Source organism: Platalea leucorodia, assembly GCF_965183815.1.
Source record: "Platalea leucorodia genome assembly, chromosome: 21".
Lineage (NCBI taxonomy): Eukaryota > Metazoa > Chordata > Aves > Pelecaniformes > Threskiornithidae > Platalea > Platalea leucorodia.
The window spans coordinates 6,384,567-6,407,922 of record NC_138843.1 but is presented as its reverse complement, the minus strand read 5'-3'; the positions used below and the strand labels follow the sequence as shown (position 1 = coordinate 6,407,922).

Here is a 23,356-nt window from a genome sequence, read left to right as displayed (position 1 = left end):
ACCAGCTCACAGCTGATGACTCCTGTCTGGGTCTCTCAGCACAGGCAGGGCTGGCAGCCGCCAGAGCAAACGCTCTTCAGTCACTGCTAGAGCTGTGTGGGAAACAAATGGCAGCCAGAGAAGCTGAGGTGGACTTCTTGCACTCATAGCTAGTTCCCAAGAGCTCTGCTGCATCACACGAGTCAGGGGAGCACGGACTCACCCGATGCTCTGAAACACCACCGAAGAAGAATCAAGAACGAGATCAAGCAACAGCATGAGCACACATTGACAGGGGCTTTCTCTAGAGCACAAAATCCACCTCGTGCCACCCTTGAGCTGACCAGGGCACAACGAACACCCGCCGGAGGGAAAAAACCCACAAACGCTCTTTCAACACCAGCCCTAACAGCAATCCTCACCATCTGCCCAAGTTCAGCAACTTGAACATCTCTTCCAGAACTGCTCTCCTCAGCTTTAAGATACTGAAACCCTCAATCCCACCGGCTGCTGGCATGCCTTAAGCAAGTACAGGACACTGAAGGATGAAGAACGCTCCCAACAGGAACAATCCCACAGGATCAGGAGCCGCAGGCCCAACTCGGTTCAAAGCCACCACAAGCCACTATCAGCCTACGACCAGATGCAAAATACCAGTACTTAAAAACCAGCCCTTGAACTGTGACAGTTTTCAGGCTCATTCCTAATCCTTTCAGCCTTACTTTTACTTGATATAATAACCTACACCAATAAGTCTTTCTAGCTGATCATGTGGTGGAAAACTGAGGAAGAAAATAAGTGAGACCTTTACTAACTCCTCTAAAGGGAGAGAGACAAGCACTCGCTCTCTGTGGGTGACTGCCAGGAGCAAGGGCAAGCAGGTATATTTATAGCAGCATTGACAGAATAGCTTACTGAGGACAGAAAGACAGAAGCAGCAGGCTGTTGCTTTGCAAGCTGGTACAAAAACTGACTTTCAACTTGTCATTAAATTCCACAGAAGCCCAGTAAGTTTAGCAGTGCCGCTTTACCGGTTACGTACAGAAAAACACTTGCCAGAAAGGTCGGGATTAAGGCTGCTGTAATCAAAAGAGAGAGTTATTTGTGTTGTAAGCGACAAGTTAATAAAAATGCAAGAACACAGTAATATTATGATGAAGGCAGTTATGTACAGCCGCAGTAACAAGGAGGGTGTGCTTCTGTCCTCTGCTGAACCCCACAACAAAAGGTGGGTGCGCAAGCACTGAGACAAACAGAGCACTCGCACATTCAATAAGCGCGACCGAGGCGAGGGCCTACTGGAAAAAAACCTTTATTGCAGTAAGGCAACCGCCATGCTCCTCTCTGTCCCCAACCCACGCCTGGCCGAGCAGATGCCAGCCGGCCGCTCCGAGCACACGCCGCAAGGCTCCATCTCCTGCAAGAGAACGGGTTGAGGAGACGGCCCCGTCCCGCCGCGGGGCCTCAGGGGCGGGGAGGCCGCTCAGGCCCGGGGAGGCCGCTCAGGCCCCGGCCTCACCGGCTCAGCGCAGCCGCCGGGCTTCGCGCTCCGACTCCAGCAGGGTGAGGACATCGCCTTCGCGCACCGGTCCCTTGACGTTGCGGATGATGGAGCGGCTCGTATCGTCCATGAACTCCACACGCACCTGCGGGGGCGAAAAGGCCTCAGCCCGGCGGCCACCATTTCCCGCCCAGGCACAGCGCGGCCTACTCACCTGCGTGCACTGCCCCTGGGAACCGGTCCGGCCCAGCACCTTGGTTACCTGTGGGGGGGGGGGAAAAGGGGGTGAGCGCACATTCCCAGTCCCAATCCCAGTCCTCCCAGTCCCAGTGCTCCCACCCTGGCCAGCTTGATGGGCTGCACGCGGCTGGTATCCATGGCGGAGGAGGAAGGGAGCACTGCCCCTCAGCGCGGCCTTATATAGCGCCAAAAATGTCGCGATACCCAGCCTGCTCCGCGCTCCCCCGGCCCCGCCCCGCGCTTCCCTGTCCTTCACAGCGGCCAAGATGGCGACGGCCACTCGCCTCATCCAGCGCTTCCGAAACTTCTTGGCGGGGGTAAAGGCGGCTTCGACCCCCAACGCCCGTGGAGGAGCCGGGCGATGCGCACCCCCCGCGGGACGCTGCCGTAGGCAGCGTCCCGCGGGGGGTGCGCATCGCCCGGCATGGCCTGAGACGCTTTCCCCTTGCCTTGCAGCGCGACCTCCAGGCCAAGCTACCGCTGCGCTACACGGAGATCTCCAAGAGGTGCCGGCGGGGCGGGCTGGGCTGCGGGTTTCGGCTTAAACGCTGAGGCTCGCTGGTCTCCACTGACTTTCTGGAACCGTTCTCTATCTAGAAGCCAGCCACCGCCTCGGCTCCCGCTGGGACCCAGTCATAAGTTCGCCAATAATTATTACTGCAGCCGGGATGGACGCCGAGAGTCTCTCCCGCCCATCGTGGTCGTGACGGCGCAGAAAACCCTGGCTGCGGGGGCTCAGGCTGGCAGGTACGTCCCAGCTGGTCAGTCCCGCAGCTCTGCTGCTGTCACTGCTTGAGCTGAGCGGGTTTAAGCCTTGTTTGACTTAAGCCAGAAACGTAGAATTCTTCTAATATGCAGTATTGGATTTCACAGGTTGGTAGGAGAACGCTGAACTAATTCTGCGTGTCTCTATCTCTTCTTGAATGAGTGAGATGGCTGGAAGTTGGCTTAACAAACCCCTCCAGCTGGAGCACATCCAAAGAAGGGCAGTGAAGCGGGTGAAGGGTCTGGAGCACAAGGCTGGGGAGGAGCGGCTGGGGGTGCTCAGCCTGGAGAAGAGGAGGCTGAGGGGAGCCCTCATCGCTCTCTGCAACAGCCTGAAAGGAGGCTGGAGCCGGGGGGGGTCGGTCTCTTCTCCCCAGGAACGAGCGATGGGACGAGAGGGAACGGCCTCAAGCTGCGCCAGGGCAGGGTTGGGTTGGATATTGGGAAAAACTTCTTCCCCCAAAGGGCTGCCAGGGCCTGGCCCAGGCTGCCCAGGGCAGGGGCTGAGTCCCCATCCCTGGGGGGATTTAACAGCCGGGGAGATGTGGTGCTTGGGGACATGGGTTAGTGGTGGCCTTGGCAGTGCTGGGTTAACGGTTGGACTCGATGATCTTAAGGGTCTTTTCCAACCTAAACAATTATATGATTCTGTAATAAAACCTGTACTGCTGATTAAATCCGAACCTGGTTTTTGTGGTGTTATTAAAGCCTCTTCTTCTCTCTTCCTTCCTCTACCTCAGTTCAGACTCTGCAGTGACAACAGCTGAGAAAAAACCGGTGACACCAGGACCAGCACTTAAGAAGTGGGAAATTTCAAAAGACCAGCCCTATTTGTGAGAAATAAATGCGATAAGGCTGGATGTGCAGGTCACGGTTCGTTACAAAGCAGCACCCTGACGAGGAGGCCTGCGGTGGGTTTTGCTGCAATGACGCTGCATGGGACTTGTCCTAGTGCTGCTGATACATGACTAATAAATGTATTTAAAGCTGTGATTCTCCCTCCCCCTGCCCTTTTGTCTGTGCTATTTCAATTATCCAAATTACTACTCTATTATTGGTTTGGGTGTAAGGTTTTCTTGAAGGAATAGCAGCATTGTATGTGTATTTGAGCTCAGGCTCAGTGCGTTTGTAAGCTGCAGCTGAGGTAGCACTGAGAGACAGAGCCGAATAAAACCCGCCCTAGCCAAAAAGGACCCAGTGCTCTGATTCTGCAATAAGAGGGGTGAGTTAAGGTCGTTCTCAGCCAGAGAGTTGTGGTCAATGGCTCGATGTCCAGATGGAGACCAGTGACGAGTGGTGTCCCTCAGGGGTCCGTACTGGGGCCAGTACTGTTCAATATCTTCATCAACGACACAGACAGCGGGATCGAGTGCACCCTCGGCACGTTTGCAGGTGACACCAGGCTGAGGGGTGCAGCAGACACGCCTGAGGGACGGGGTGGCGTCCAGAGGGACCTGGGCAGGCTGGAGAGGGGGGCCTGTGTGAGCCTCAGGGGGTTCAGCAAGGCCAAGTGCAGGGTCCTGCCCCTGGGTGGGGGCAACCCCCGGTATCAGCACAGGCTGGGGGATGGAGGGATGGAGAGCAGCCCTGAGGAGAGGGACTTGGGGGTGCTGGGGGATGGAAAGCTGGCCGTGGGCCGGCAATGTGCGCTTGCAGCCCAGAAAGCCAAGCGTCTCCTGGGCTGCATCCCCCGCAGCGTGGGCAGCGGGGCGAGGGAGGGGATTCTGCCCCTCTGCTCCGCTCTGGGGAGACCCCCCTGGAGCCCTGCGTCCAGCTCGGGGGTCCTCAGCACGGGAAGGACATGGAGCTGTTGGAGCGGGGCCAGGGGAGGCCACCGAAATGCTCCGAGGGTGGCACAGCTCTGCTGTGAGGGCAGGCTGAGAGCTGGGGGGGTTCAGCCTGGGGAGGAGGAGGCTGCGGGGAGAGCTGATTGCGGCCTTTCAGTGCTTAAAGGGGGCTTATAGGAAAAATGGGGACAGACTTTTTAGCAGGGGCAGTAGCGATAGGACAAGGGGTGATGATTTTAAACTAAAAGAGGGGAGATTCAGACTGGATAAAAGGAAGAAATTCTTTACTCGGAGGGTGGCGAGGTGCTGGCACAGGCTGCCCAGAGAGGCCGCGGACTCCCCGTCCCTGGCAGTGTCGAAGGCCAGGCAGGACGGGGCCCCGAGCCCCCCGGTGTGGCGGGCGGCGGCCCTGCCCGCGGCGGGGGGCTGGAGCTGGGTCTCTAAGGCCCCTCCCAGCCCGAGCCATTCTATGGGTTAAGTAGCCCGCGGCACTCTTGCCGCAAGCGGCGATAGCCCGGGCGGGCGGCCCCGCTGCAGCCGCCCGCTTTCGGACCCCGAGCACCGCAGAGGACGGCCGGGCTCCCGCCGCGGTGACCGGGCGACAGCGGCGAGCTGCGCACGGCCGCTCCCGGAGCTGCCGCAGGGCGCGGGGCGAGCGCCGAGGGGCCCCGCCGTGCCGCCCCGCGGGGAGAGCTGCAAGAGCCCCGGGGAGAAGCGGAGACGGAGGCAGGCTCCGCGGCGGCCGAACCGAGCCGGGGTCAGCAAACGGCCGCAGCCGAGCGGGGCCGCGGCTGCCCGGCAGCGCGGCGGCGGCCATGATGCCCCCGCGGGGGGGCGGGGCCTCCCCAAGGGCACGCGCCTGCGCCCCGCCCTCCCGCGCACGCCATTGGTGGCGGTCGTACCCTTGCGCATGCGCTCTACCAGCGCGCGGCCGGCTTTATAACGGCGCGGCGGCCGTAGCGGGTCCCACGGGCGGGGACTGCGGCCGGGGGCATGGCGCTGCTGTCGGTGTCGCTCCCGGTCCTGGCGCTGCTGCTCCCCCTCCTGCCGGTGCTGCTCCCGCTGCCTCCGTCAGAAAACGGTGAGCGGGGGGTGGGGGCGGCGGACCGGGACCGGGACCGGGGGCGCGCGACGGACCGGGACCGGGGGCGCGCGCGGCCGCACCGCGTCTCCCTTGTGCCTATTGGCTCTCCCCCCGCACGCCCTTCGCTCTCATTGGCTGGGGCCCCTCGTGCGCCCTTGCGCGCGAGCTCCCCTCAGCGCGGGGCGCGGGGCGCCGCGGGGTCCCCTCGCCCCGCTTCTCCTCAGCCGCCGCCCGCCCCGCAGCGCCCCTCGCCGCCTGCCCCCCGGGCCGCTTCCAGTGCGGGCCCGGCGCCGCCTGCTTCCCCCGGGAGTGGCGCTGCGATGGACACCCCGACTGCGAGGACGAGGAGGACGAGCGGGGCTGCGGGACGGCGAACCCGGCGGAGCCCGATCCTGACGGCGTTTGGGTGACCTCGCCGCGGAGCTCGGCGGCGCTGCCCACCGGCGGCGTAGGTACGGGGGTGCGGGACGGGGAGCGGCGGGAGGCGGCGCCGGAGCCCCGGCTGGCGGCAGCCGTGCTCGGGGGGGGATGAACCGGACTGAAGCCTTTCATCCCCCTCGCTTTAGCCTCTCCGGGAGCGCTGCCTCCGTCGCAGCTTGCTGCGGGCAGGGGAAGCGCTGCGGGGGCAGCCCCGCCTTAAGCTTCCTCCCGTGGAGACGGTGCTTGAACACCCCAGGGCTCCCTCGGGAAGCGCCTTTGAAGTACCTTCTTCCAGAACACGCAATTCTGGCTGCTTCCTCCCCACAAGGCTGGAGTCCCTGTCCGCCCTCCCGAGCTCCTCTGACCTCTGGGGAACGGACGAGCTGAAGGGCACAGGATGGGGCAAGCACCTCTGGGCCATGCAGGCAGGGTCAGAGCAGCAGGCGCTGGTACCTCTCAATCCGAAGGGTTTGCCTGCGTCCCCAGGGCTGTCTGTGCCTGCTGCTCTGCTCCGAGGTGCTCTGGAGCTTCCCTTGCCACCGACCTGTTGGCTGTTTGAGGTGTTTGAAAGTGCTGTTCAATTTCCCTTGGGTTTCTGTGGTATCTGGGAGCAGAGGCACCCTGGATGTGGAGAGGAGGGGGGTTACTGCAGGCCTGGGGGGCCGTATTTGGGTTTGATGGCTGCACCGGTTCGGTTGCAGGCATCTCGGTGGGGAAATGAGCTGCGTTTTGGTTGTACCTGGGGCTTCCCGGTGCCACGAGAACAGGTTAGGATGCTGCAGCTGGGCAATTTCCCAGCTTTCCCTATGATGCATTTCCAGTAGGCCTTTCTTTCTTCTGATGTGGGCTAATCACCATAGCAGTAGATAAGGTTTTGCTTCAGTTGAAAAAGGCCTCTTTGCACTCCTGAGGTGAACTGGGAACTCAGCCAGGTTTTGCTTGGAGACTGCTTGGAATGCTGACCGTAAGGTGAGTTGGAAGCCTGACGAACTTCTTGCTCTTGCCTCGCAGAGGCTTCAGCTGCGCCTGTGCCTGGGGGCTCTGTGCCATTGAGGAGTCAAGGCCGCACGTGGATCTTGATTATTGCAGGTACGTGAGACTCGGAGTGTGGCACAGCGTCTTGGACCTGTATCAGTAGCTGCTTTTGCTGGGCTAGGAGGGCTAGGGGAGGCCTTACACCACAGCTTAGTCGTTCCTCTGACTCGGAGGCACTACATCCTTGGAAAGGCGATCTGGCACTAACTCACGTCCTCTTTCTCTGTCCCTTGTCCTTGAGGGAAGCTGCTGATCTCTAGCTGTTGGCTAATGCTGTTGAACAACAGAGCCCAGTGCTGGTGTCCAGATCAGGTGCAGTGAGTGGTTCTCTGCTTGTGCACTCTCCTCTCCAGCGCTCCTGAGCATCCTGGTAGCTGTGGGTTCTGTTGCTGTGTGGGGCCTGTCCAAAGCAAAAAGCAGATCTGACATCTTCAGTCTTGAAAAAGCATCCAGGGAACAGCTGATGCCTGACAAGAGCCAGACAGGCTCGTTTCCCTAAGGGTAAGTTTCTTGCACCCCATGCGCTCTGTGTGCATGAGGGGGAAATGCCTTCTTGCCCTGTGTTTCTAGCCTCTAGAGCTTTCCCCTCTGGGGGTAGCTTTTCCCAGCTGTTCCTGCTGCTGGTCAGCTGTGTGCTTGGGGTTTCAGCCTGCCCTGAAGCAGCGGAACCCTCCCCTTATCTTCCTTGCAATCAGGCCCGAAGGCTCTCGCTTGGCTGCAGGATAGTTGCACAGCCTAGTCTGAGAAGATGCTGGCTTCCTTTGAAGTGATGTGCTGGTCTCTGTCCTTCCTCTGCTGCCAAGGACACTGAGCACTCGTGCTAAGATACTAATCTTCTGGTGTGGGTTGTTTTAGAATCATAGAATCATTAAGGTTGGAAAAGACCCTTAAGATCATCGAGTCCAAGCGTTAACCCAGCACTGCCAAGTCCACCACGAAACCATGTCCTTACTTTGCACAAACTGAAGTCAAACCAGGTTTTTGCCCAAAGGGCTGTCAATAACCAGGTGTTTTTTCTGTTCTTCTCACAGAGATCTTTACCATGAGGTGGCAAGATGGGCCTAGCCTGGTCTCCCTCCTGCTGACCACAGAGGCTGACTGAATGCTGACTGAATTGGACCTAAGCTCTCAAATCTGGGTTGTTACACTGGAATACCAAGAGGATGCTCCCCTCGGAAACGGGTCTTAGGTTGTGGGGCTACTTTGTGCTACTGCCAGAGCCAGGACCTCCCCTGGTGCTGTGAGATCAACTCTCACAGAGGTGGTAGAAATTTCTTTATTGTTCTTGGCTCCAGGGGTTGTTAATGCTGATTCTCACCAATGTGGCCTTGGACCCAAAGATTTTATTCTCCATGAAATGACAGCAGCTGGCTGCTATTCAATGGTTTCCTTCCACTCCCAGCCAAGAGACTCTTCACCTGCCCCGTTCTTCCCCCTGGCTTTTGTCAGGGAACAGGGGCTTTCTCAACCATTTCAGCAGGAGCTCGCTGACTCCACGCAGATCAGACACATACTCCGTGTTTGTGCCGGTGTTCCGACACTGCTCGATCCGATGTACAGGAAGCTTTTACCCACGGGTGAACGCTGAAAAGCTTCCTGTCTGCTCTGGCTCTGCTGCACTGCCGCCCTGAGTGAGCGGGGGGCAAGCAGCTTCTCGGCACACTCCCTTCCAGCGAGGACCTCCGCCCCTCGCAGGACTGCACCGTCCACCCCGCTGCCGAGCTCTGGATGTTGCTTCTCTAACGCTGTTCATGGTGTCTTCCTTAAAACTGTTTTGACGTGAGCGGTGTCCCTCAAGGGTCCGTACTGGGACCAGTGCTGTTTAATATCTCCATCAGTGGCGTCTGTAGTGGGATCGGGTGCACCCTCAGTGAGTTTGTGGGTGGCACCGAGCTGAGCGGTGCAGTTGGTTCACCTGGGGGGGGGGGACGCCACCCAGAGGGACCCTCAGGCTGGAGGAGCGGGCCCACGCGAGCTCATGAAGCTCAATAAGCTCAAGTGCAAGGTCCTGGACCTTGGTCGGGGCAACGCCTGTAGAAGAGGAGGCTCCGGGGAGACCTTGCTGTGTCCTTTCAATGTATAAAGGGGCCTTCTAAAAAAAAATAGAGAGGCTTTTTACCAAGGCCTGTAGTGGCAGGAGGAGGGGCAGCAGTTCTAAACTGAAGGAGGGTAGGTCTCGGTTGGAGATAAGGCAGAGGTGTTTTAGCGTGAGGGTGGCGAGGCGCTGGCAGAGGCTGCCCCGAGCAGCGGGGGCTGCCCCCGCCGTGGCAGTGTTCAGGGCCGGGCAGGACGGGGCTCTGAGCCCCCTGGTCTGGTGGAAGGTGTCCCTGCCCACGGCGGGGATTGGAACCAGATGATCTTTAAGGTCCCTTCCAACCCAAACCAGCCGCTGTTTCTGTGAGATTTTGAGTGGCTTTTTTTTTTTTTTTTTCTTTCAGCTTGAAATAACTCACGTCTTGGATCAGACACTGCATTGTGGCATGGGTGGCTCTTTCTGAACAGCTCTGCTGTACGCTTTTCAGAACTGGCGCTGGGGGAGGAGATTACTGCCCAGCGCCTCTGGTTCGGTGCTGACCACGCACTCCTTGCACCAGTGTTCACTAAGTGCACGGAAGATAGGAAGCTGCTGCTTTGGCTGCTGACCTCTGTGCCTTAAAGGTGCCAACTTGGCTTGCAAAGCAGACACCGGTCATCAGCCTTAGAGCGGGAGTCTTCCACTCCTGGGTAGCGTGTGAGCGTGCTGCTGTACCCCACAGGAGGAACTTTGACACGTGGTAGGGAGTACCGAGTTATTCCAGTGCGGTACCAAGACGGTGCACACAGCCTTGCTTCTGTTTCCATAGGAACAAGTGGAGATAGCTGTTAAATGACACAGGAGAATAAAGAACTTGAAGCTAATGAGTTCTGGATTTTTTATTTTTCTTGCGTTTGTGCATTTGCTTGAATTGTAGTCGGGAGGCCGAGGGCTGCATCCCCTTTGTCACATCCTGGGAAGGAGCGGTGGGTGGGCTGGCGCGGGCAGACAGGGAAGGCGAGTGCTGCGGTGCCTGCCTGGACTGGAGCGTCCCTCACGTGCCAGCCCTAACAGAAACGTGAAACACGGGGAGCGGAGTGGGTGGAGGCAAGAGAAAGAGCTGGCGCTGGCACCGGGGGTGCTGCTGCGGAGTAGGTGACAAGTGGGAAGCTCGGCCAAGAGCAAGGTGACAAACTCCAGACCGCGTGAGCTTGTTCCTTCTTCGCTGGAGCAAGTGAAAGGAGCGGGGCGCCCAGCGGAGCGGGAAGGTGCCTCGGAGACCCCAGCAGGGCTGGTGGAAGCGCTTGTGCTGCCAGGGCCCGGCGGCGGCGGTCGGCTGTCACCAGCCTGTCCCCGATCGACCTCTCGGCTCCCGCTGAGCCGGGACGTGCCGCCCTGTTACGCGGGGCAGAGCCCTCGCGCTGTGCGATGGGGAACGAGGCTGCTGGGTAAACTCGGCAGTCGCAGCCTTCTCCTGCTGCAAGATCGTGCAGGTTTTGCTTACTTATCCCTGAGCTGAGTGTTTCAAGGTTGAAAGAAACACATTTTTATGGCTCTTGTGCCAAAACTTGGGGCTGTGTTTGTGACGGCAATTTCCCTTCCTCTGTCCGGTGCCAGAAGCTTTTTTTGTTGTCCTAATCCCCAGGCTCAGAGCCTTCGATTGCAGTGGAGCTTGAGCTGCTTTGCAGCCTAGGAGCAGCTTTGTGCTCCAGGTCTCTGTATTTAATTAGATCAGTTCACGGGACTGAGGGCGGGCTGTGTTCCAGCGTAAGGCATCAAAGATCAGCCCGTTTCGTTTTGGTTCTTTTTCACTTGCAAATCCAAAGGATTATTTCCTCCTCTTCAATTCCTGTAGTTCAGGAGAACTTGTACTGCACGCTTGCGTTTCCCGCGTCCCGTTTCTCGTTCCTGCCCCTGCTTGTGAGAGCAGTGGGGCTGAGGGCCGGCGCCGCGAGCAGCGGGCACGGGGCAGCGGTGCGGGAGCAACCTGTCCCGCTGGGGATCCGCTCGGGCGCTGCGTGGATGGTTCCTTCACCTCTTCCCCTCTAAATCCCTGCTGCGGGGTTTTGCAGGATGAGCTGGGAGGTAACAACCGGTTCCCTTCTCTGGGCTGCGACAGCCGATGGAGCAGGGGAAGCTGCATTAGCGCTCGCGTGCTTAACAAACGACTGGTGCCAAGGGCAGCATCTGTTGTGGGGGTGACACAAATCCTGCATGTCGGCCCCTCTCTGTGCCTGCCAAGGGAGGTCTTAAACCGAGGCAAGGTCATGCTCTCTTTCCAACTTGCTACCCTGATGCCCCCCTTGGAAACAGGGTAACGTGTGATGAACGCAAACAGCTAATAAGAACGGAACAAGGGAAAAGAGTAGTGCAGAGCTGGGAATAGTTCCTTACGTAAAGGGCTAGTGCTTCAATCTCATTATTGTCTTAAGGAGCGGACACTTAGCTGCCTCCGACCCCTCCGATGCAAACTGCAATCTGATAAGCAATCGGCTTTGGGAACCCGGCAGGTGCCGCGTGGCGCCGTGACACGGCCGGTGCCCCTCGGGCGGCAGCTCGCCACTGCTCCTCTGAGCTCACAGCACTTGTCCCAGTCAGCGTACGCCTGGTGGGAGCGTCCCCATGGAGCCGGAGCTGCTGTCCCGCGGCCCGTAACGGGGATCGCTGCTTCGGAGGGTCAGGCACGATGAGGCAGCTGGGGACGAGGCGTGCGAGTCTCTCTGCCAGCCTGAAGATAGGGGATCGCCGGGGCCGCCGCCGGACACCGGAGGAAGAGGAAGCCCACATCCCATTTGCGCAGGACAGCCTGGTCAAGCAATGGAGCTCCATGCAGAATGTGACAGACGGAAACCAGGAGAAAAGCAAGACTCCCATCCAAAGGAACAAGTACTTGCTCAACATCAACGTGGGCGGCAAATTGTTCCAGATAGCTTGCAAGGTAGCGGCCCGGTATCCCATCACCAGGCTTGGGAAGCTGGCCCTTTATACAGACCCTATGAAGAAAATGCAGCTCTGCGATGACTACTCCGTGCAGAAGAATGAGTACTTCTTTGACAGAGATCCTTCGATTTTCCACTACATCTTCCACTTCTACCGCAGCGGGGTCCTGTGGATAATGGATGAGATGTGCCCCAGTCACTTTGTGGAGGAAATCGAGTACTGGGGAATCCATCTGAAATATTCCCAACGCTGCTGCCGGATCCTGTTTGAGGAAAAGCAAGATGAACTCAGCGAGTACCTAAAAATACAGAAGGAGCTGGAGGCAGAACTGGAGCCCCTGGACTCCGCGGAGCAGTTTGAGGGCAAATTTCTGGGACGGTTTCGGAAGATGATCTGGAACCTTATTGAGAACCCGTACTCTTCCGTCCCAGCCAAGATCATTGCTGTCATGTCGAGCGTCTTCGTGCTTATCTCCATCGTGGGCATGACGCTGAGCACAGTGGAGGAGATGAAACACAAGACAGGGAAGATGTGGATGGAGCAGATGGAGATGATCTGTGCCATCTTCTTCACCTCCGAATATGTCATGCGGCTCATATCCTCTTCCAGCTTCAAGAACTTTTTGCGGGCAGCATTTAATGCTGTAGACCTGGTGGCCATCCTGCCCTTCTACATCCAGATCCTCTTTGAAAATCTGGATGAAGGAGACACGCTTTACCATGAGGAACTGCACAAGGTGGAGAATGTGAGCAAGCTGGGCAAAGTCCTCAAGCTCATCAAGCTCATGAGGATCTTCCGCATCCTCAAGCTGGCGCGCCACTCCACCGGCCTCCGGGCCTTCGGCTTCACCATACGCCAGTGCTACCAGCAGGTTTGCTGCCTCTTCCTCTTCATCGCCATGGGGGTCTTCACCTTCTCCGCTCTCATGCATTCGGTGGAACACGATGTCCCAGGCACCAACTTCACCAGTATCCCCTACGCGTGGTGGTGGGCAGCGGTAAGGTGTGAGCACCTTCTTCCAGAGAGGGGTGCGGTGGGGGTCCCCGGGTAGGGGCTGCCCCGGTACTCGAAGGATTCACCACTGCTGCTGGCCAGGAGGCAGAAAAGGGCCCAGTCTTACCACCAGCTCAGGAATGGTGGGAAATCCAGAGCCCTGCACAGTCTAAGAAACCAGAGATTTGGGCTAAGCTCAGAGGCTGAAAAGCCGGTTGGGATGGTGGGACAGAGGTGGTGGCCTGGGAACCTCCAGGGCTGGGTTAGCGACAAGGGGGAGGTAACAGCCCAGGCGTTATCTGCCGTGGGACCCACGTGTTGGGTGGACGCGGTTCAGCCCCCATGGGCACGGGGGCGGCCGCCCGGGACAGCCTGAGGCTTGTGCAGCGTTGCAGTCAGCTGGGCGCGGGAGGCACGAGGGGCTCAGAGCTCGTGGGGCTGAGCCGGGGGACCCAGGGCTGCATGCGGGAACCGAGGAAACGTGGTCACCCCGCGCCTCAGCCCGCGTCCCGGGAGAGGACAGAGACTGGGGTGTGCTGCAGCCGGGGCAGGGGCCCTTTGCTGCCCTGCTGGTGCCGGGAGCTCAGCTCTGCTGAGCCGAGTGCTATAATAAACCTGGGATTAGTGCCGAGAGGAGGAGCAGCTAAAGCACTTGAGAGCCAGGGGTTACGAGGGCATTTTGATTGACGGATGAAATGATCCCACAGATCACTGCTGCTCTTATAATCCCCCTTGGCCACCGCAGGCTGCCTGCTTCAAATTCATTCCTCCTCGAGGAAGTGCAAAATCACTTACTTAGCAAAAATCACCGGATTTGAGTATTTAAATGTCACAGGCCGATCCTGTCCCCGGTCAGCACGGCTCCATGCAAAGCCCAGACCCCTCTGCCTCAGCTCTCACCACATCCCCGCAGTCCTGCTCCCATCATCTGAACGTGGTTACTCCGGGTGCATTCCTGGGCAGTGCCTCTGTTTCCCTTGGAGCGAGGATCCGGGAAGCGTCGTTCCTGTGGGACCAGGCAGCTTACAGCCAGGAAGCACCGGAGCCACAGCTCGTGGGGGCAGGAAGCTCCAGCAGACAGCCCGGCTGCTGGGGAAGTTCGGCTCGGTGACGGCCAGCTGCTTTTGAAGGGACACATGCGAAGGGGAGGAGGGAGCAGGGAGGCTTGCCTCTGGTCTCTGCTGCTGGGCCCTCATCCAGCCCTTTCCTTGGGCTCTCCAAGCCTGCGGGGTGCAGCCCGGGAGCTGAGCCCTGGCTGTGCAGGGACAGCCGCGCTGGCTGCAGCCCCGATGCGGTGCTGTTCCCGGGCGATACCTGGCTCCCACGCTGGGGCAGAGGGAGGTGGGTCCAGTGCCGGCTGGCGGGGTCTGCTGGGCTTGTTCCCGTAGGATTTTATCCTTTCCCTTCCTTGTCCAGGTCAGCCTCTCCACTGTGGGCTACGGAGACACCGTGCCCGACACGGTGCTCGGCAGGATGGTGGCGTTTGGCTGCATCTCCTTTGGCATCATCCTCAACGGCATGCCCATCTCCATCCTCTACAACAAGTTTTCTGACTACTACGCCAAGCTGAAGGCCCACGAGGACGAGACCAGCCACTCGCTCAAGCTCTCCAGGAGGATCTGCTTGAAGGAGCGAGTCCTGCGGAAGCTGTCGGAGTGCTGCAGAGCCGACGCCCGCTGCCACCACTGACCACCAGCCCCTCACCCCCCCGGACACCCCCTCCGCCATGGTGCGTCCTGCCCTCCCTCCCGCAGGTCCTGTCCCCTAGGGAGGCTCCGCCGCTCCGGCAGCAAGTCACAGCAGCGTCTGGGGGCTCTGCTGTCGTACAGGTGCCGCTGCCAGCTCAGGCCGTTTGGAGGGATGAAACATGCCCGTGACCGTGTTGTGACCTTCCTCGGTATTGCGTGCTGGACCTTGCTGTCCCGCAGAGCGGCCGGTAAAGGACCAGTTAAAGAGCGCGCTGTAGAGCCAGGCAGGACGTCCGTCTGTCAAAGTCTGAGGCGTGGGGCACCCCGAGGACACAGGGAGCGAGCAGTGGGATGCGTGGGGCGGAACCCTGTCACCTTTCTGAGGATGGTGGAAGTGGACATCCGTGATGAGATGAAGCCCAGTGCGACACCTGCGCGGGTGCTGCTCTGCTCCCGGGTTGCGCGGGACACGCACGGGCTCCCCCCGCCAGGCAGTGGCCCGGGACCCCGTGACTCCTTCCCAGCCGAGCGGGCATTCAGCCCAGGCTGAGCCCAGCGTGGGACTGGGTGAAGGCCCACAGAAAAGGCTGCAGCCGTGCGTCCTTCCAGCCAAGCCCGCTTTCCTTCCCGCTGCCCTGGGAGCCTGGGGGCATGGTCCTGGCTCGGGATGCTGCCGCGATGGGAACCGCGGGCACCCTGGGAGCACAGAGCTGGCAGCCAGAGCATCCCCAGGACCAGGCATTTAATAAACTGGGCCAAACCCATTCAGTGTCTTGGATTATTGGCCAGCCACTTTGTGTAATTCAGTAAACCGCTCGTAATTCAGGGGTGAGGAGGGGAATGTCTCCCCAGGGCTCACCACGACCTCTCCTGCCCATCGGTGGGAGGACGGGGCTCTCGTGGGACGCAGGTGAGCCTGGCTGCATGCTGGTTTTGGGATGAGGAGCCTGGCCCTGGGTGCATCGGAAGAGGAGCCGGGACATCTGCATGTGCCCAGGCTGCACCGGTTGGCTCTGCCCTCTGTTCACACCCAGTGGCAGTGGGGGACAGTGGGGACACGTCTGTGGGGCACAGGGGAAGGATTTGCCCACTGGTGTGGGACCGTATCTAGTAACAGGCTCCCGGGGGGGACTGACCCTTCTTCTGGGTGGGACGGGGAGAGGGAGCCCAGGCTGCAGGGCAGGCGGTGGTGGGGAAGGGCCGACAGCTGCTGGTGCTGTGTTCGGGTGAGCGGTGGGAGGAAACTGGTGCCCACCAGGCCAGGGTGGGATATGGCCCCTTGCACCTGGGTTTGGAGCTGAAGAGCTGCTGGGGGGGGGAATCCTGGTGTCAGCCTGGGGCCGCGGTTAAGCCACTGCTGTTGGAAACTGTTGGAAAGAGGCTTGGAGGGGCTGTGGCCTCTGGCAGGGACAACTACGCTCCCGCTGAGTCCTGGGCTGCGGGGCCAAGGGGGCTGCGCCAGCGGGAGCGAGACGGGGACCCCTGCCCTGACCCCGGCACCTGCACCCGCTCCCCAGTACCCGCACTGACACCCGCCCTCTGTACACCGCCCCAGCGCCGACCCGACCCCACAACATCGGTCACCGCTGTTTTCCACCCCATTTCTCTTCCACGAGGAACCTTTTCTCTGGGCACGGGCAGCCTCCTCTCGCCACCTTCACCCAGAGCCGTGCTTCCACACCCCGGCAGCGTCACCTCCGGGCACCTCTACATCCCCCTGTCACCGCATCCCCCCATGTGTCCCCATCCCCTGCTTGGGGATCCCCTCCCCGCCGCCATCGCGGGCGGGCTGATGGATCCCGAGATCATTCGGCTTCCAAGGAATGGGGCTCAGCAACGGAACCTGCCCCGGCGACTGCGCTGCGGCTGCACCATCGTCTCGCTGCTTGCATCTCCCCCCGTGCCCACAGCGTGCCCGCTCGCCCCGTCCGGGCAGCGGTTCCCACAAGCAGCTCCTTGGAGAACGGCACCTTTAATAGTTCCTCTGAATTCATTTTACAAGTCACAACAATGCAGAAATGTACAGACATTTACAGGTGGTTTCTGGCATATATTAGTGCTCTTGCTATATACATATAGTACAGCCTGCGGGCAGCCTCTGCACGGGCAAGGAAACCTGCACCCCTGTGCAGGACACCCCGAAATGGAGCTGTTGCCCCGGGGCTGCCGAGTCCTGCGGCCTCATTCAGGTTGAATTAATCAGAGCTCGGCCCTGAGCCTTCCCGGGCACTACCGGGGGGCACCGCTGCCTGGGGCAGAGCCAGGCACCCCCTTGCTTTGCTCGCCCTGGTCTCTTCTAGAGGGTTTTGTGGGACAGAGACCCCCGCAGAGATGCTTCGGAGGGAGCGGGAGCAGCCTCCGCCGTGGCGGCGCTTCCACCGTCCTGCTCCTCCCGCCTCAGTGGCAGCCGCAGCTCCCGGCCACCATGTCGTCGTACTGCTTGAGCACCACGTTCTCGTCATCGTCGAAGTAGAGGAGGTTGATGGAGTAGAGCTTGTCGGGCACGCAGCAGGGGCTGCTGACGCCCTCGCTCAGCTTGAGGGCGTTGATGATGGACTGCACGGTGGCGTGGTTTGTCGGCCGCATGTTCTCGCCCAGCGGGAAGGGGCAGGAGCCCTTGCAGTGGTAGGCGTTGTACCCCCGCGGCGAGATGATCCAGCCGGACCAGCCGATCTCCTCAAAGTCCACAGACAAGGGATGCCTCTGGCAGGGCTGGAGCCGGTCCAGCGAGCGCGTGCTGCGCGGCCCGGTCAGCTTGGGCACCGACATTTTGGCGGGGAGAAGGGGAGCCTGAGGCGGTAGATCTGCCAGAAAGGAGCACCCGATGCCGTTACCCATCGCAGGAGGCTGGGAGGAGGGCGAGCATGGTGCAGCCCCTCCCCGGGCACCCCTCCCCGCAGTTTTGTCTGCAGCCTTCTGGTGCAGTGAGCCCTTCGGTCACAGCCTGTCACCAGCCCAGGCAGAGCCACCAGGAGGTGACAACCTCACAGCCCCACTGCTCCACTCGTCAGGGCAAGCAAAATCTAGATTTACATCTGCGAGCCTGCACCCCTGCACGGACTAAACCCGAAAGGAGATGGCCTCTCCCTCTGGCCGGAGAAGGAGCTTTGGATTTGAAGGAGCCCGCGTGTGGGGAGCAGCCCAGCGCCCCGCGGGCCAGGGGACAGTGGCACTGAGGGAGCCGTGCCAGGGCGTGCGGGACCCACCTGGGAAGCCGGCCATGGGCGGGGAGGCTCCCCGGCGCCCGTCGTCCGTGAACAGGACCAGCATGGGCTTCTTGCTCTCGTGGTGGTCCCTGCCGGACGCGAACTGCAGCGGCGGGGGGTCGAGCGTGCTCCCGCCCAGGCCCTGGACCGTCACCAGCAAACCCTGGTTGCTGGTTTCATCTTCGGTCCAGTCGCGAACCTGGGGCATGAAACCGGTGTCACCTCAGTGCCGCAGCCGGGACAGGCACCACGCTGGTGTCCCCACGGCAGGTGCCAGGCCAGCAGACCTGGTGCCCGGTCAGCAGTGGGGAGGCATAAGCTGAGACCCCCCATGGCCGCACTCTGTCTCCCAGCCATGGGAAGGGGCTGTGCTGCTCCGGGGCTGCAGCACAGGGGACATCGCGGCAGCAGCCAGCACCCACGCTACCTGCAGAGCAGCGGGACGGGTCTGGGGCAGGAGGGAGCAGCCCCCGGGGGCTCTTGGCAGGGCTCTCACCCCCCAGGGGCTGTAGCCCCCATGTTGATGCTGAGACTACAGATAGGAAATTGCATTGGAGCCCGAAAGGCTGCCGGGGGTGAAATGGGTTAAAAAAAGCTCTTGCACACAAACCCCCAGGGTTCCCTCTGTGCCACCCCAACCGGGAAAAGCAACTCACGGCCTGCGTGATGGCAAAGACCTCCCAGCCCGAGCCCTGCAGTGGGACGAGCCTGGCTGCCAGCAGCTTCTTCCCTCCGGGGCCGTCCGGCTCGCTCTGCTCCAGCACTTGGTAGACGCTGACCTGGGGAAGGCAGCAAAGGGCGGTTACCGCCAGCGCACCCTGCCCGAGGGGAACGACCCCGGACATCGGTATTGGGGAAAAAAACGGTGGGAGATGGGGACATCGTCAGCTTGGATTTGTCACAACCCGCGGGTGCCTCGGCTGGTGCGTGCACACGTGGCGACATTCAGTTGCATGAATTTTACAGAGCTGGGCCGTGCCCGCGCTGCAGGCGAGTGACCGCAGCGTGCCAGTGGCATCCCTGGGAACAGGCTGGGGGCATCCCCATTCCCATCCCTGTCCCCGTCCCTGTCCCCGTCCCCATCCTGTCCCCATCCTCATCCCATCCCCATCCCCATCCCATCCCCGTCCCCGTCCCCCTCCTCACCTGGCAGAAGTGGTGCCTTTTGGGCCCGTCAGTGGCCCTCGGCCAGAGGCGGAAGAGGTGCAGCTCCGCCGTCAGGATCTTCTCATTCTTGGCCACGCTGGAGAGGACGAAGAGGAACCGCATCTTCTCGCCGTGAGCTGAAGGGAAGGACGGGTTGAGAAGCGGAGCCAAAGCGGGGGCGGCACCTCCACCGGCCGTGCTTGGCCCCTTCCCGCAGCCCCGTCCCCAGCACCGCAGGGCCCCCCCTGCCCTTACTTTTATCCAAGAAGCTGCGGACCGTGTTGCCCTCCAGGATGTCGGGGTTCTTGGTGACACCGTCTGCGTTGGCAACGGTGTTGAATAGATCCACCATGTACTGGGGCGGCTGCTTGAAGTGAGCCGGGGGGGCCGGAGGGTCTTCCATGCCAAAGACTTCCAGGAGCCTCTTCAGCGCCTCAGCCCGCCGGCTCGCCGCACCGGCCGGACTCGGGCACGCCGGCTTGGCCAGGGCCAGCAGCAGCAGGACGGTCCCCAGCATGGTTCTGCTGTCCCTGCCCCAGCTCGACTCCCCCCTGCCTCCCCAGCGCTGCATTTATAACTCACTGGAAAGATGGATTGGAGTCAAATATGCACAAGAGCAATCAGGAGGGTAAAGAGAGCTAATTGCCATGCTAACAAGGTGCGAAGCTGGGCTCCTGGGCGCCCTGCACCAATTAGCCCCAGTACACAAGCGGGAGGGGAGGACGGCTCACCCCAGTGCTCCCCGGGGCTGGCGGGGGACGCGGGGGTCTGGGGCCGCACAGCCCCAGCGAGGCCCTGGCTGGGCCGCGTTTGCTCTCCGTAGGAGGCTAACTGGTTTTTAATGATGGCACTAATGGGACAAACAGGAGGACCTGTGTGCGGAGGAACGCAGCCCCCCGCCCAGAGCCAGGCCGGAGGAGCACCCCCTTCCCACCCCCGTCCTGCTGCAGCAGCCTGCGCCGCCCCGCGCCACGGCCGCTGCCGGGAGCCAGGAGCAGCGCGGGGGCTCGGCGTCACGCCGCTGTCCCCATCCCGTGTCCCCGTCAAGCGGGCGGGGGGGTGCCCGGGGTCCCTTGGCGCAGCAGGGGCGGCCCAGGGTTCGCGTCCCCCCACGCTCCCCGCTGCGACGCCCGCGATCCAGCGGCCCCGAGGGCTGCAGCTTCCCTCCGCAGCGCTGCCGGGCCTCGCACTGGGGCAGTAACTCAGCAGCAGGAGAAACCAAACCAAAAAAATTAAGCTTTTTTTTTTTCCATAAAAACAGTCAATTGGCTTCCTGGGGATTAAAAGGCATTTGCTGCTAATTCCTGAGTGCTCGATATTAATGAAATATCATGAGAACCCTATGGACTCCAGATGATCGGATAGAGCCAATTCTTTTGCTCTTATTCCCCAACCACAGAGGAACCGGGCTGGTGAAGGTGGACGTGTTGATGCAGCGCACTTGGGCTCTTTACGTTTGCTGCTTGTTTTAATGCCATCTGACTGAACGGAAAAAATTAGCATTATACAATAGCCACCAGTGCATCGGAGAAAAAGAACAGGATTAGAAAAGCCTGTTAGGTCTTACAGGGACCAGGGACACCCCCGTGAATGAGGCCCACGGACAGGGGCTCTGCGAGAGGCTTGGCATGGAGATGGCACCGTCCACCTGTCTGTCCGCTGGCAGGGACCGTGGTGCTCCCCGGCCCCGCAGGCACCCGGCTGAAGCACTTCCAGGTCAATGCGACGGGAGACGAGCCGAAGGCTACTTGCCCGGCTGGCGTCTATAATTTATTCTAACCCAATGCTTGGGTGAAAGGGCTGTTAATGACCCAGAACGGGCAGGGAGGCAATGCCAGGCTTGAGTTAAGCAATATAGGAAACTATCCGTATCCTCTGGATCCTTTCCGTCCTCTTCCCAGCTCACCAGCGGCAGTGTCACTGGGGCTGCGGGCAGAGGGGACATCTCTGCCCCAACAACCCCACCTGCCCGTTTCCCTCTCCTCTCCGACTCCTGCTCCACAGTTCGTAAACGGGAGCAGCCAGGTCCTCGCCACCCCCAGCCCGTGCCAGACGGCCGCATCCCTCCACGCATCCTCCCGGGATGCTTGGGCAGATGGAGGGGCCATGGAGCTGCACAGCGGAGCCCCGAGGAGCTGCGAATTGCCCGTGATGTTTATTTTACAGGCTGCAAAACATTTTGTAGAGGGTTCATTTATACAAGCACTGTTTAAAATAGCTTTTATTCAAAAAAATAGCCTTCTCTCATTTACATATACTACAGACAGTCTGGCAGGGGTCTTGCAGGAGCCCCACCTGCAGCTCCCCAGCCCCGCTACCCCCTGCACTTGCACTGCCGGATGGCAACCACGGTGCGAACGCGGTCTCGGCGGCTCCTGAAGATGTGTACATCGTACCGGTGAGGAGCGCAGCGGCTGGCGGCAGCTTCTGCCCCAACCAGACATTTCTCTCCGCCTGGTGGCTCCCTGCAGTTAGAGACAAACCCGGTACATCCCCTGGCCCCCCACGTCCCCGGGCCTGCGTTTCATCCCCTGGAAAAAGGGCAGATGCCCCGGACCAGGGTGGGGGAGAAGGGAGGCAGCGTTCTTCCAGCGGCATCTATTCCTGCTGTAACCCAGTGAACCGTCTCCTCCCTCTCTGCCTGTGCAAAGCAGGATTTATTTCTTTCTTTGTGCTTTGATTTGCTTCCCTTTGCATTTGCTTCATTTTCGTGTCTGCAAGCAACACAAAGTGCTGCCCTCCTGGCCCGAAACAACTGCCTGGGCCCAGCCTGCCCCAGAGCATCCCCCTCCTCCTCCTGCCCCACGGCATTGCCCGCGGGTGGCGGGCAGGGGTGGCACATCCCCGGCTGGAGAAAGCCACTGGCAGGGCCCATCTGTGTCTGCTATCACGGGGGGCCACAAGCTCTCTAACCAGCTGCCCAAAAGGCCAAATTCGGCATCATCGGCGGCAGGCTGCTCTTTATCCCTTGAAGCGACGGAGCAGCGCGCTGCTGTAGCACCGCTGCAAGTGCTGCCCCGCTTCAGCTCTGTCCCTGCGTGGTCAGGCACAGTCCAGAGGCTGAGCCGCGGGTGGACCCCAAGAGCCGCCCGTGTCACCCCCAGGTCCTGCCCCGGGAGCAGCAGACGCGTTACTGGGGAGGAACGGGAGCAGCTCAAAGCCACCTCTGACCCTGTGCGGGGAAGGAGAAGGGCCGGATCCTGGCAGCTGTGCTTACCCAAGCAAGCAGGGATCCCCCGAGGAGCAGCTGCCCAAGCACCTTCCCACATCAATTTCCTGCAAAGATTTGCAAAACAAAGGCGTGAGGATCCCCCGCAGCACCTCTCCAGGGGCACCCCGGGCCGGCCGGCACTGCGCCCTCCGCGCCCTCCAGCCTGGGGCTGAGCGTACACCCCCGAGAAAGGGCAGCGGGCAGGCAAAGCTTGCAAGGAGAAGCATTTTGGGGCCACACCAGTGTTTTTTGAGTCAGGGGTCCCTGTGCACAAAGGTGAAGTAGAGAGGAGCGTCTCCGTTGAACTGAGCTTAAGACATACTTAACGATGAAATAATTTTTAAATAAATACCTCACTGCTCCCTTAATTATTTTTAAAGAAATCCTCACCCCGAAGAAAAGGCCATTTCTTACTTTACGGCACTGATGTATACACAAATTAGTGGCAGTAAAATACATTTTGTAGCAGAAGATAATATAAATGTGAGATTTTTGCCACTATGGTTTGTCGCCAGGGTGTGCTTCGCTCTCCCAGGGTGAAGCCACCCACACCAGAGCATCCACCCGGCCGTTTGAACCCCACGCGCGGGCCCAGCAGCAGGGCTGAGCCCACCAGAGAGGAGGCCAAGCTGCGGGAAACCAACCTTGAGCCGTTCCTCCCTGCGTCCCGCAGAGCTGTGCACCATCTCATAATAATATTCCACCTGGGAAACACGATAGCATTTTTCCTTCATTTCGCAGCTCTCCAGTGTCCGAACCACTTCCCCACCGTGTGGGTTTTTGACTAGAGCAGTGTTGAACTTTGTGGGCAGGCAGAAAAGTCCATCTGCAAGGAAACAAGAAGGAAATTTAATCTGGGGCTGCACCTGAGGCCGCTCTGGCTGCAGCATCTCTGCCGGGGCTCTGCCACGCAGCTCAGACGCAGCGTCGGGCTCCGGCACCCAGCACCCGGCGTGGAAACTACCGTTTTCTGCATGAGGGTCCCCAGCTGAGAATTTGGGGCTCATTCCTTCACCGGCTCAGGGCCTCAGCGATAGGTTTGGTTCCTCCATCTCAGTTTCAGACCACAGGGCAAAGAGAGGTTATTCTGGGTGCAAACTGTGAATCCTGCCCCTGCCCCTGCGAGAGCCCCATCTCTGGGGGGACAGCCTGAGCTATTACCCATTATCTTCAAGAAAAAAGGTCTTTGAACATAAAATATTCATGGCAGCACTTTTTCCAGAGACATGCTCTCACGCCAGGGAGCCGGGGAACGTTATTTAACGCTTACTCCTTCAGCATTTCTCTATGGATTTGCCAGGGGGCTGTGCCCTGCGCAGGCTTCTCAGATGCTGGAGCCAGCGACAC

The 23,356-nt window shown here is 60.2% G+C and overlaps 5 protein-coding genes across 10 annotated transcripts; 3 read left to right on the top strand and 2 right to left on the bottom strand.

Annotated features, from left to right (window-relative positions):
- Positions 1–1,275: 1,275 nt before the first annotated feature.
- Positions 1,276–1,923, bottom strand: RPS28 (ribosomal protein S28). The gene is made up of 4 exons (XM_082331508.1): positions 1,820–1,923; positions 1,695–1,742; positions 1,499–1,625; positions 1,276–1,396 (listed from the first exon to the last, which is right to left on the bottom strand). Exons 1-3 carry the CDS (start codon positions 1,856–1,858, stop codon positions 1,503–1,505), a joined length of 210 nt encoding a protein of 69 aa, XP_082187634.1. The 5' UTR covers positions 1,859–1,923; the 3' UTR covers positions 1,276–1,396; positions 1,499–1,502.
- Positions 1,924–1,948: 25 nt separating this feature from the next.
- On the top strand, positions 1,949–3,478 carry NDUFA7 (NADH:ubiquinone oxidoreductase subunit A7). The gene is made up of 4 exons (XM_082331507.1): positions 1,949–2,037; positions 2,177–2,226; positions 2,318–2,467; positions 3,226–3,478. The coding sequence occupies exons 1-4, from the start codon at positions 1,987–1,989 to the stop codon at positions 3,320–3,322; spliced, it is 348 nt and encodes a 115-aa protein (XP_082187633.1). The 5' UTR covers positions 1,949–1,986; the 3' UTR covers positions 3,323–3,478.
- Positions 3,479–5,207: 1,729 nt separating this feature from the next.
- CD320 (CD320 molecule) lies at positions 5,208–9,697 on the top strand. 6 transcript variants are annotated; one of them, XR_014230333.1, is made up of 6 exons: positions 5,208–5,353; positions 5,599–5,808; positions 6,788–6,865; positions 7,165–7,312; positions 7,843–8,000; positions 8,107–9,697. XR_014230333.1 is itself a non-coding variant. In XM_082331500.1 (5 exons), exons 1-4 carry the CDS (start codon positions 5,266–5,268, stop codon positions 7,308–7,310), a joined length of 522 nt encoding a protein of 173 aa, XP_082187626.1. In that variant the 5' UTR covers positions 5,208–5,265; the 3' UTR covers positions 7,311–7,312; positions 7,843–9,697. The 6 variants fall into 6 exon arrangements, 3 of the variants coding, with proteins under 3 accessions (XP_082187626.1, XP_082187628.1, XP_082187627.1); XR_014230334.1 differs by having other exon boundaries at positions 7,843–8,610; positions 9,250–9,697; XR_014230335.1 differs by having other exon boundaries at positions 7,843–8,681; positions 9,250–9,697.
- Positions 9,698–11,511: 1,814 nt separating this feature from the next.
- Positions 11,512–14,447, top strand: LOC309599595 (potassium voltage-gated channel subfamily V member 2-like; the record flags this gene model as incomplete). Its single annotated transcript, XM_082331143.1, has 2 exons — positions 11,512–12,762; positions 14,175–14,447. The coding sequence occupies 2 exons, from the start codon at positions 11,512–11,514 to the stop codon at positions 14,445–14,447; spliced, it is 1,524 nt and encodes a 507-aa protein (XP_082187269.1).
- Positions 14,448–16,843: 2,396 nt separating this feature from the next.
- Positions 16,844–19,315, bottom strand: LOC309599495 (bone morphogenetic protein 2-like; the record flags this gene model as incomplete). The annotated part of the gene is made up of 5 exons (XM_082330995.1): positions 16,844–17,250; positions 17,653–17,851; positions 18,309–18,431; positions 18,799–18,935; positions 19,054–19,315. 5 exons carry the CDS (start codon positions 19,313–19,315, stop codon positions 16,844–16,846), a joined length of 1,128 nt encoding a protein of 375 aa, XP_082187121.1.
- Positions 19,316–23,356: the final 4,041 nt, after the last annotated feature.